The 11,571-nt window shown below is 42.7% G+C and overlaps 2 protein-coding genes across 3 annotated transcripts; both read left to right on the top strand.

The window, feature by feature from the left end:
• Positions 1 to 107: 107 nt before the first annotated feature.
• Positions 108 to 7,179, top strand: LOC123163925 (UDP-sugar pyrophosphorylase-like). Of its 2 annotated transcripts, none has more exons than NR_190052.1 (17): positions 108 to 336; positions 841 to 945; positions 1,154 to 1,270; positions 1,473 to 1,613; positions 2,423 to 2,519; positions 3,240 to 3,367; positions 3,454 to 3,525; positions 3,633 to 3,697; positions 3,903 to 3,963; positions 4,047 to 4,164; positions 4,479 to 4,617; positions 4,851 to 4,927; positions 5,376 to 5,481; positions 5,635 to 5,694; positions 6,260 to 6,340; positions 6,427 to 6,666; positions 6,774 to 7,179. NR_190052.1 is itself a non-coding variant. In NM_001426796.1 (17 exons), exons 1-17 carry the CDS (start codon positions 220 to 222, stop codon positions 6,939 to 6,941), a joined length of 1,878 nt encoding a protein of 625 aa, NP_001413725.1. In that variant the 5' UTR covers positions 108 to 219; the 3' UTR covers positions 6,942 to 7,179. The 2 variants fall into 2 exon arrangements, 1 of the variants encoding a protein (NP_001413725.1); NM_001426796.1 differs by having other exon boundaries at positions 4,479 to 4,603.
• Positions 7,180 to 8,147: 968 nt separating this feature from the next.
• LOC123163926 (eukaryotic initiation factor 4A) lies at positions 8,148 to 11,341 on the top strand. Its single transcript, NM_001426793.1, has 5 exons — positions 8,148 to 8,388; positions 9,301 to 9,373; positions 9,510 to 9,616; positions 9,694 to 10,124; positions 10,373 to 11,341. Exons 2-5 carry the CDS (start codon positions 9,303 to 9,305, stop codon positions 11,006 to 11,008), a joined length of 1,245 nt encoding a protein of 414 aa, NP_001413722.1. The 5' UTR covers positions 8,148 to 8,388; positions 9,301 to 9,302; the 3' UTR covers positions 11,009 to 11,341.
• Positions 11,342 to 11,571: the final 230 nt, after the last annotated feature.

Raw genomic sequence — 11,571 nt, forward strand, 5'->3', positions numbered from 1 at the left:
CATCCCATCCCATCCCATCCCATCATCAAATCGAGGAGGCCGCCTCCCTGTCCATCTCTATCTCTTGAATAAAAGTCGCGATCCTTCCGACGGAACCGACGCCACCGCAGCACAGCATCAAACGGTTTTGCTCCTCCCCCGTGACCCTCCTCTCCTTCCAACGGGAACACACGAGCACAAACCACCGCATCTTCCTCTCCCATCTCAACTCCTCCTCCCATGGCCTCCGGCGTCCACGCGGCGGCGGAGGGCGTCGCCGCGCTCGGGATCTCCGCCGAGTGGGCCGAGCCCTGCCCCGCGCTGCGCCGGAACCTGCACCTCCTCTCCCACGACCAGGTAACTATCTCACCCCACCGCATCTTCCACCACTCATTCGTGCTTATTAGTACAAGTACTAGTTCGTAGTAGCATATGCGCTAGTCGTACTACGCTCCGGCCGTTCGTCCCGAAATCAGTTTTTCTTTCTTTTGGACGGCGGAGTTTTCGCGGAAATTCTTACGATTCGGCGCAGCATATCTTATAATTTAGCGCTGGCTGGTACGTCCAACGACCTCGGCCCAGTTCCCTCACGTGGTGATGGTGATGGTGATGGCTTGCTGTTGCCCACCCAGAGCCGCTCCTGCAGGTTAAAGGCCTCTTACAAAGTGCGGTTTTGTCCTTGCTGTACTTCACCCTGCACTACCGAATCTGAACATTCACTCGATGGACCGTGCATTACACACTTCGATTTTGCGGAGTGATGATAAATTAAATCATGATAGGAACTGCAATGGACTAGGCACATTGTTTGGGTTCGAGTTCTCTGTAATACTTTTTTTTGGGTCTCCTGGGTGATTCTAGGTTGAACTTGCAAAGATGCTGCTGAATGAAGGCCAGGGGCACTTGTTTGAACACTGGCCAGAGCCCGGTGTCCACGATGACAAGAAGAAGAACTTCTTTGATCAGGTAGGTGTCTTTGACTGTATATCCATCAAGTTTTTCAATGTTTATGTTCCCTGTATGTGCGTAGTTACCATGGACCCATGGAATATCCTAGCCACCTCTGAACTTGTCTGTTACTAGCTTTCTGTTTGGAAGTCAACGAATTTCATATGGCAGAATTGGTGCAAAGTTAAAGATTGTTCGTTTCCTTCTAAAAGTTCTCATTGCCTAGGTTTCCCGACTTAACTCAAGCTATCCTGGTGGGCTGGCAGCATACATCCAGAATGCCAAAAAGCTTTTAGCAGATTCCAAGGCAGGACAAAATCCATATGATGGTTTCACACCCTCTGTAAGTCTTGCAATGCACCATTTTCTCATGAATTCGTTGAGTTGCTTCAAACGCGCTTTCTTGTGTTGTTGTGATGTAAATTTTCAGTTCCAAATGACTCAAGAACTGCTTCCTTTTTCCTACTCTGAAACATTGTGTACTGACATGCCTCTTTATTATCTGAAAGTAGGACACGGTGTTTAACAGATGAATTGTTTTTCAGGTTCCGTCAGGGGAAGCATTGACCTTTGGTGATGAAAACTTTGTGTCACTGGAAGCAGCTGGGGTAAAAGAAGCACGCAATGCTGCATTTGTTCTTGTAGCTGGTGGTCTTGGTGAAAGACTTGGTTACAAAGGAATTAAGGTAATGTGGCTTGAGTTCCTGATAGTGTACTTGCAGCCAAGACCTGGAAAGTCTGTCATGTTGATGTATCACAGTTGAAATTTTGTATTCATGATTTCCAAGGGTCGCAGGGATATACATCAATTAGCTCTTCAGAATCATGCTTTAGAGCATCCATTTCCCTAGGTGTTAAGCAGACGCTAAAGGCAGAGAAACTGGCTAGCACCAATTCTAAGGGATGCAAGAATAGGTGCTAAGAGAAAAAAGCTTAGCATCAATGCTACGCCAAATAAATTACTTTTAATTAGCTCATCTATATGAAATTGTAATTTAAATGACAAAACTGACAAAACTTAGCATTAGTGCTATGGGATGTGGTAGGAAAAACTTACATAAGTGTATATAGAGAAATCTGATTTATCCACCTTGGCACTTAATTTAGAGAAAAATTTGGGATGTGGGTGTTCTTAGCAGATATATTGTTTTGCTGTCATGCAGCTGTGGTACTGATTGTGTTATTTTATTAGAATATTTCCACTTTCCACACTAAAATAGTGATCCAAACGCTCTTATATTTCTTTACAGAGGGAGTACAACACATTTTTATCATTTGTTGGATAGCAGTATCGCACATCGTGCCAAACACAGAACTTTTTGCTTTTGGACTGTACATCAGGTGATTTGTGTAGGTCTTATTTCATCCTGTAATTACAGTTTGAACACGTAACATATTCCCTACGGAAATCTGTTATTTTGTTGGGTGACATTGACATCAAGCAAACTTCTGAAAATACCATGTCACAGATTTTGTTAACTATTTCATCACACAGGTAGCACTCCCCAGGGAAACAACCACTGGGAAATGTTTTCTTCAACATTACATAGAGTCTATTCTGGCTTTACAAGAGGCGAGCTGCAAAATGGAGGGTATGTAGACTATGATCTTGTCATTGTTGATTAGTTTTCTCACCAATACTTCGTATACTTCCTATGATACTTGTCACTGTTGATCATTTCGCTTTAGTTTTAACATTTTCCTGAAATGAACCATTCTGTAGAACGATGATCTTTGTATGGTTTTCATTACTATGGTTTCTGTTGGTTGGTGTGGCTGCCCGAATGGGCTGACGTGAGCCCGTAGAAGTAGCTTGAATGTAAAAAAAGGGATGTTGTTCAAATATATATCATTTAGTATGTGAGGCTGAGGTACATCATTGGATTGGTACTGCTAATTTCATACTGCCTCCGATCCATAATAAGTGTCGCAGTTTTGAGCTAACCCCAGTTCAAAACCACGACACTTATTTTGGATCGGAGGAAGTATTATTTACTTATATGGACTAGACCAAGATGAACTGCCAAATTAAAGACCTGAATCAGATAAGTTAAACCAGTTTTGTTTGGTCTCTGGTTTCTAAATTCAGTCTGCACATTGATAGAATGCAATTCTACCTCTCCTTTTCACAACCAGATAGAACTTTAGACAACATGTTGGATAGACGTAAATTATGGTTTCTTGTGAATGGCTCATCCAGCATGATTTTAACTGTTTATTTTAATTATCTCGAAATTCTCGAATTTATGGCCTGAAGAAAATCCAGACACTGCTTTAATTGATTATTAATTTTTCATTCTTTGAGTTTGCAGGCGAATGCCATACGAAGATCCCATTTGCTATTATGACTTCCGATGATACAAATGCACTGACCATCAAGCTTTTGGAATCAAATTCATATTTTGGAATGGAACCATCACAAGTGAAAATTCTAAAGCAGGTGGCCTTTTCTTCCATGAGCTTCTTAGGGGCCGGAAACATACACAGCTGTTACTTACGGTGCTGACTAATGCTTATTTGTTTTAGGAAAAAGTAGCATGTCTAGCTGACAACGATGCAAGGTTTGCATTAGATCCAAATGACAAGTACAAGATTCAGGTTGCTAATTTCATATGATCGCTTATACTGGGGTTTAAAATGTATTATTGTTGTTTTCATCTTCTCGAGTTTGCACCTCTCTTACTTCTAGTTTTGTGATTCGGCAGACAAAGCCACATGGGCATGGAGATGTTCATTCTCTTCTTTATTCAAGTGGATTACTCGAGCAATGGTATGCCTGTTGGTTCAAGAACTGGATGTATTTTTTCGTTGAACAAACTTTCTGAATGAGACAAGTTGCCTTTTTGAAGGCAATTACTTGTAACTGTTATCATTGATTCATTTGAAATTGTTTATTAAAGTAATCAATCAAACTTCAACCCTGCACAAGAAAATATTAGGATCTTTTTTTATAATACTTCACATTCTATTGACAGGAAGAATACAGGACGGAGATGGGTTCTCTTTTTCCAGGACACAAATGGATTGCTCTTTAATGTTTGTACACTTCCTTTTTCTACTGTATTATAATTAGGAATACTGTAGAGAGCCAGGAACTTAGTTCTACCATCTTTTTGTAGGCAATACCATCAGCATTAGGTGTCAGTGCCACCAAGGGCTACAATGTTAATTCTCTTGCAGTTCCTCGAAAGGCAAAGGAAGCCATTGGTGGAATAACCAAACTTACTCATGCTGATGGTAAATTTGCCACTTTCACCATATATTTTTTTACTGTCTTTCACCATATTTAATGGGTATACATATATGGAATTTTTGATGCTTTTCTGACAACTGGGTCAATAATATTATGAATCAATAGTGATTACAGATTATATACCAGTACTGCTGGAATCAACAAAAAGTATCATTATATTTGTCTAAAATATCTATGTGATCCCTATTCTTCAGCTTGTTCTGTGCTGCCATCTAACATATCAATTCTGACGGAAGAATGCATTTTCATGTGTATTTATGTTCTGTCAAATTTAACTTGGATCCATTCTTATATGTAGGTAGAACAATGGTGATCAATGTGGAGTACAATCAGCTTGATCCACTCCTTCGTGCAACTGGGCATCCTGATGGAGACGCAAATTGTGAAACAGGCTATTCTCCATACCCTGGAAATATAAACCAGGTAATATAAACCAGGTAATATTGCAAACAGATATATTAGGACAGTAGGGTTGTGTCAACTTCCAAATGATCCTTTTCTTCAACAGGTCTTAAACACTGAAAATTTGGTGCTTAACATGGCCTGTTTATTTAATATCATCAGTGTGATCTTTTAGTCTAGTATAAATACTTTGTTGTCAGTTTTAGAATTCATATTGTCTTGGAGCTTCACCTTTTTGTAATGCTAACTTTATGCCACCCTTTTGCAGCTGATACTCGAGCTTGGGCCATACAGTGAGGAGCTCAAGAAAACACATGGCGCCATTTCTGAATTTGTAAATCCAAAGTAAGTATGCTGCCATGTGCTGCCTCCAAGGATGTATTTTACAATGCTATTAGGGCGACAAGTATGTGTCCAATTTCCATTCAGTGGTGTAAGTTGTTTCTGTCAATGGTCATTTAAGGTTGGGAGAATGAACTTGCTCTTGGTTTTGCTCTTTCTTTCTTTAACCCAATTTATAGGCGAATGTTCTTTTTTAATTTTACTTTATGCAGCTCTTGTTATAAAAATAGTTTTTTTGTTGGTGTTGACTTCAGTAGTGTACATAAAGATAACATGTGTTTCTGTAGCATCTTGTAGATGCATCATAAAAGTTTATGACTAATCTCACAAGCACAGTATACTAGTCTTAATGCCGTTCATATGTCCCGATGTGATATTGTGAGTTTTGTTGACCACAACTTTGTGTATCTTATACTAACTTTATTATACTTTTGTCATTTTACTAATTTAGGTATACTGACTCTACCAAGACAGCATTTAAATCCTCCACTCGTCTTGAGTGCATGATGCAAGACTATCCGAAAACACTACCTCCAACGGCAAAAGTTGGGTTTACGGTAAGAAACAACATATCTTCTCATCATACTATGGTCCTTACATTGGTCATGTTAGTAATCTGGTTATAATTCAGATGCAAAAGAAAAAACGGGTTTCTCTCTGGGTGCATGTTTCACATCCCTCACTGTCATTCGTTGCCATTTTTAATGTAGGTGATGGATGCTTGGCTTGCATATGCTCCTGTAAAGAACAATCCTGAAGATGCAGCTAAAGTATGATTTTGGCCCTTCCCAACACTGAAATTTATATACTGCGTGTTGCATCTGTACTTTTGAACTTGCATATGAAGAATTTATGCTTGATAAGAAGAGTGTTTCTGGGTTTGCTCTTAATATATGCTCAGTTGATGAATTATGATCGAGGTTGAAGTGTGTATGCTAATAGACATGTTAGTTGACAGTATTAAATTTGCTTTGTTGTGACACTCTGAGAACCAAAGTTTCTCTGCACTTTTGAACTTGCACATGAAGCATTTATGACTGATAGGACGAAGACTTGCTCTGAATTTATCTGCTTGCATTGATGAGTGATGATCCTGGTTAAAGTATGTATCTCAATATCCATGTTAGTTGTCAGTATCGATATTGCCTCGCCGCGACACGTTGAGAACTAAAGTTCCTCTTCATCTCTTTGAGGGTGCCATCTGTATTTCATACGCACATTTATGTCACTATCCTCAGTTAAAAGTTTGCTAGAGGCTGCTATTTTTAATTATAAAGATATCGTGCAAGAGTCGTAGTTCGGTTTCTAAGCAGTCTCTGATACACCTTTTTGTAGGTTCCAAAAGGCAATCCTTTTCATAGTGCAACCTCAGGAGAGATGGCAATTTACAGGGCAAACAGCCTCATTTTAAGAAAGGTGATGACATTACCAGGCACTTGCTCCTTGTCAGCTTGTTTGCGTTCCAGCTCAACGAACTCCTTTTTCCACCATTCCTTTTCCAGGCCGGGGCACAAATATCTGACCCTGTAGTCAGCACTTTCAATGGTCAAGAGGTAGAGGTCTGGCCACGCGTGACCTGGAGCCCGAGGTGGGGTCTTACGTTCAAGGACGTCAAACGAAAGGTGCACGGCAATTCTTCAGTTTCCCAGAGATCGGTTCTGGTCATCAATGGCCGGAATGTCGTTATCGACGGTCTTTCCTTGGACGGCGCTCTTATTGTCAACTCCGTCGACGAAGCAGAGGTAAGACGGTCATACACCGTGAAGCTAGAAAACTCTACCAAATTTATCTCCCCGTGGTTACGGTCATCTAAATGATCGAGTCTTTGTTGCCATGCTTGTGTTCGCAGGTGAAAGTCACCGGTCATGTGGAAAACAAAGGCTGGACTATCCAGCACGTCGACCACAGGGACACCTCGGAGATGGAAGAGACGAGGATCCGCGGATTCAAGTTTGAGAAGGTTGAGCAGCTGGAGGTGAACTACACCGAGCCGGGAAAGCATTGCCTGAGCCCATGAAGAGGCATGGATGGCTGGTGGTTGATATGGTCCCTCTGCCAATTTGCAGCTGGGATTGGGAATAGTAAGTACATTACATTGTCCTCCCAGAATTGGGTGGGCTTCATTATTAGTGTCATGTGATAATAGCAATAAGCTGGAGCCATTTCTTTGCCTTACAATGTAATACTGTACTAATAAGAGCAAAGCTGCTTCAGCAACCAGGCAGTCACCGACTCACCGTTGCTCATGTAAATTTGTATAACTGATATTTATTTATAGTCGCCGTTCGTTTCTTCTTTATGTAAAGTAAACAATGTTGATATTTCATATTGGGGTTTGAGGCTGGTATACTCAACTCTTTGCACCGAAGAGAATAAAATCGCTGAGATTGTTGCTCTTGCTTCCAAGCATGGCGGCCCTCTCCGCGGCGTGCATAATTGATGTTTTCTTCTTTATTTTTTTGTAAAGTTTGTGGGTTATTTATGGGTTTCAAACTATTTGTTTCTTGGCGATTTTGGTGCTTAATAAGATATTAAGATGGCAAGGGAGGGAGATGTGTGGCTGTGCCATGCCCATGGAAAAGAGCTGGGCTTTTTCTTGTGATAAAGAATAGGGAAAGCTGGATGAGGACCATGCCTGCTTGCCATTGCCGTTGTCCCCTTTGTAGATTAGATTCTTAAAGCATCAGCCTCTTAAGTCCGCACGATCAGATCACCGTTTTTGTCCCCTAAAGGAACAAAGAGATCGCCGTTGTACCTTGTTTAATATTTGCGCAGCCTCGGTGGTGGTACACGTGTTATGAATTTGGGATTTTGCCATCCAGAAATGCTGGCAAGCATTGGAAGCAATAATAATTGAGAGGAAGAGACGAGTCATGGCAAAGGTAGTCGTGCACGATTGCCAGATTGGGTAGCTGTCAGCATTTTGGAAACAAATAATTGGCCCTGAACCAGGCAAATCCATGTGGTACACCATACATAAAATCAATCAATCGACCAAGAGAAATACAGAAAGGAAAACCTCTTAATTTTATATTATACCTATTGCCAAAAAAAAATTGCAAAACACCAAACGAAGAACATAACAGAAGGAAAAAAAACTTATTAAAAAGGAGGAGAATAATAAATAATAAAAAACAAAAAGAAAACAAACTAGACAGACAGACAGTGCGACTTCCTACTACTACCTAGAGCGGCACGGGCCGAGGCAGGCCGTAGGGAGGAGCCCATGAGCGGCCCTGTGAGGGGCAGAAACCCTACCCCCTCCCGTCCTGGCCTCGCTCCGGGGACCCCTTAAAAGGCGGCTCTCCCCGCCGCCGCCCAAACCCTCTGTTTTTCTCTCTCCTGCCAATCCCCTCATCGCCTCCGCTCCCACGCCGCCGAATCCGAGACCTGATCTCGGATTCACCGCAGCGACGCGACCAAACCCTCAGGCGATCCCCGGCACCTCCTCCCCGACGCTTCAGGTCCAACCCCCTCTCCCTCCCTCTTTCCCCCGCCGGTGCCGTGTCTCGCTTCGCTTCGTCGCCGTCGCCGCCGCGACGGGCCGATCTGTGTGTGCCGGTGCTTTTCGGCGGGTTTGGCGGATCTGGGTCGGTCTGGGGCCGGATCTGCGTCGGTTCGGTGGGGGAAGCTAGGTTTTCTGCGGCGCAGGCCGCGGTTTTAGGGTTATGGTGTTTGTTGACGATGATACTGGTTGTCTGCAGCCGATAGGATCGGTAGCCTACGTGTTTTGAGCCTCTGTTTCGGCTGATGATATGCTTTTGTTATGCAGGATTCTGTCTATTCCCGTCGCGATGCGCTTTAGCTGTTCTGTTTATTTTTAGATTTCTTGTTACTCTTTGCGAAAAAGCTTGTGTATATAGCTGTATCCGGCTTTTGTGGAGCTGTACTTAGTGGTGCTGTCCTGTGTTTTGGTGCTCGTTTTGCTGGATGAGCTTGTGTGCTCAGTTAGCTGAAATTGTGCGTGGTAGCTGTGAGGACAGTTGTAGTTGGCAAGCTCTGCCTAGTTATATTGAGCACGAGAGGAAATAGTTATTCTACTGTTTGTTCTCTTGACAATCTGGAAGGAAGTGTCAAGCGCAAGTTTTTGGCCTGTGTCTCTCATCTGTTGCATATGAATTCTTCTCTGGTTTGTATAAGTTTGCAATGGATTCAATGATATTAACTGGGTTCTGTGTAGACCTGTCCATACACACAGTGATTTATATGGAGTAGTGTCAGATGTTTTCGTTTCTCTTGACCATCCTGTTGATGTTATCTTCATACACTACAATGTATTTTCTGATTTCCTGTTGTTAATTAAGCTTCTACATGTTGTGTTGCACCTCTCTTTTCATGTCGTTTGTTTGAGCTAACACATTTTATTTCCGCTACAGCCATGGCAGGAATGGCACCGGAAGGTTCCCAGTTTGACGCTAAGAACTATGATTCTAAGATGCAGGAGCTGCTGTAAGTAGTCTGAACTTTATGTTCTTTCATTTTATAGCTGCTCATGGTTATCAGCTGGTAGTCATTTAACCAAGTTGAAACCCTGTTTTTGCTGTTTGATTTGTGTATTTTATTCTTACCTATAATCCTTAAACAGGAGCCAAGGTGAGACTGAGGAGTTCTTCACCTCCTATGATGAAGTTCATGAGAGCTTTGATGACATGGGTCTCCAAGAGAACCTCCTCAGAGGAATTTATGCTTATGGTACTGTGCCTGTTATGTTTTGTCCTACTATATTGGCAGTCTTCATCTCCCATTAACATTGTTTGTTCTGCCTACAGGTTTTGAGAAGCCTTCTGCCATCCAGCAAAGGGGAATCGTTCCTTTCTGCAAGGGGCTTGATGTTATCCAGCAAGCACAATCTGGAACAGGAAAGACTGCTACTTTCTGTTCTGGAATCCTTCAACAGCTTGACTATGGTTTGGTTGAGTGCCAGGCCTTGGTCCTTGCTCCCACACGTGAGCTTGCACAGCAAATTGAGAAGGTCATGCGTGCACTTGGTGACTACTTGGGTGTGAAGGTTCATGCATGTGTTGGAGGAACCTCAGTTCGTGAGGACCAAAGGATTCTTGCAAGTGGAGTGCATGTCGTTGTTGGTACTCCTGGTCGTGTGTTTGACATGCTCCGCAGGCAGTCTCTGCGCCCTGACAACATCAAGATGTTTGTCCTCGATGAAGCTGATGAGATGCTTTCCCGTGGTTTCAAGGATCAGGTCAACACTCTTATGCTCTTCATCTATATTGTATTTCATCTGCCATACTGCACATCTTATTTATCTGACACTAGTTAGTTATAAAATATGTTTACTGCTCTGTGTATTTTCTGTTTGTGTAATTTCATTGTCTAAGCTGGTCTATTCTATGTTTGCTTTGTATGGTATTTGTTGTGGTTATTTTTGTTAAAATTTCTGTTCTGTATTTTAAGCTGTGGGTATTGATCTCCATTTTGTTATATTTGCAGATTTATGACATCTTCCAGCTTCTCCCAGGGAAGATTCAAGTTGGTGTCTTCTCTGCCACCATGCCCCCTGAAGCCCTTGAGATTACCCGCAAGTTCATGAACAAGCCAGTGAGGATCCTTGTCAAGAGGGATGAGCTCACCCTTGAGGGTATCAAGCAGTTCTATGTCAATGTGGAGAAGGAAGAGTGGAAGCTCGACACACTGTGTGACCTGTACGAGACTCTTGCCATCACCCAGAGTGTCATCTTTGTGAACACCCGCCGCAAGGTGGACTGGCTCACCGACAAGATGAGGGGCAGGGACCACACCGTCTCCGCCACTCACGGAGACATGGACCAGAACACTAGGGACATCATCATGAGGGAGTTCAGATCAGGTTCTTCACGTGTGCTCATCACCACTGACCTGCTTGCTCGTGGTATTGATGTCCAGCAAGTGTCCCTTGTCATCAACTATGACCTCCCAACCCAGCCAGAGAACTACCTGCATCGCATCGGGCGTAGTGGTCGGTTCGGGAGGAAGGGTGTGGCCATCAACTTTGTGACCCGTGAAGATGAGAGGATGCTGTTTGACATCCAGAAGTTCTACAACGTGGTGATTGAAGAGCTCCCAGCCAACGTTGCCGACCTTCTGTGATCGGGCGGGCTGTCGAGAACATATGGTAAGGGGGTCCTGACAGGGCTTTGTTTTTGTTGAAGTATCACCAAACTTTCTTGTCTGTGGGTGGGGGGGTTCAAGTGATAAATGGTCTGGGGTTCTACTTTAAAGTCGTGGTCGTGGACAATTTGGGATTTATTAAGCCATGTTTTGGGAATTTTTGTAGTTGCTAGGCTGTGGTTCTATGTGCTGAGGAGGGAGGCGCTGCTGCTCATGTTGCTGTTGCTGGAGTCCTCACTTTATTTGTTAAGACTATGTAATGACCGAATGATGTTATTTGTTTGTGTCATCCTTGACTCTTTACCTACCGCATGTAATCCTGCAATCGGTACTAGTAATGTTATCGTTATTAAAAACTGTTTACTCTTTTTTTAGCAATAACCTCTGCTTATTAGTCAAGGAGTAGTTATCTACTTGTGATCGTTCGCATATCTAGTTTGCCGTATTACTCGGGTATCAGGATATGGCATCTGCAGTGCTTTCTGAAATTCCCATTCTCAGTACTGAGTGAAACTAAGATACTGGGTTACCTGTAAATCCTG

This window comes from Triticum aestivum, chromosome 7D (genome assembly GCF_018294505.1).
Source record: "Triticum aestivum cultivar Chinese Spring chromosome 7D, IWGSC CS RefSeq v2.1, whole genome shotgun sequence".
Classification (NCBI taxonomy): Eukaryota; Viridiplantae; Streptophyta; class Magnoliopsida; order Poales; family Poaceae; genus Triticum; species Triticum aestivum.

What these genes read in the sequence shown, in the direction of transcription:
- LOC123163926 (NM_001426793.1), top strand. Translation starts at nt 9,303, where the DNA reads ATGGCAGGAATGGCACCGGAAGGTTCCCAGTTTGACGCTAAGAACTAT. An exon ending in CAGAGGAATTTATGCTTATG is followed by an intron (nt 9,617 to 9,693) that starts GTACTGTGCCTG and finishes TTCTGCCTACAG; the next exon opens with GTTTTGAGAAGCCTTCTGCC. An exon ending in CCCGTGGTTTCAAGGATCAG is followed by an intron (nt 10,125 to 10,372) that starts GTCAACACTCTT and finishes TTATATTTGCAG; the next exon opens with ATTTATGACATCTTCCAGCT.
- LOC123163925 (NM_001426796.1), top strand. Translation starts at nt 220, where the DNA reads ATGGCCTCCGGCGTCCACGCGGCGGCGGAGGGCGTCGCCGCGCTCGGG. An exon ending in AAGTGAAAATTCTAAAGCAG is followed by an intron (nt 3,368 to 3,453) that starts GTGGCCTTTTCT and finishes TATTTGTTTTAG; the next exon opens with GAAAAAGTAGCATGTCTAGC. An exon ending in ACCCTGGAAATATAAACCAG is followed by an intron (nt 4,604 to 4,850) that starts GTAATATAAACC and finishes ACCCTTTTGCAG; the next exon opens with CTGATACTCGAGCTTGGGCC.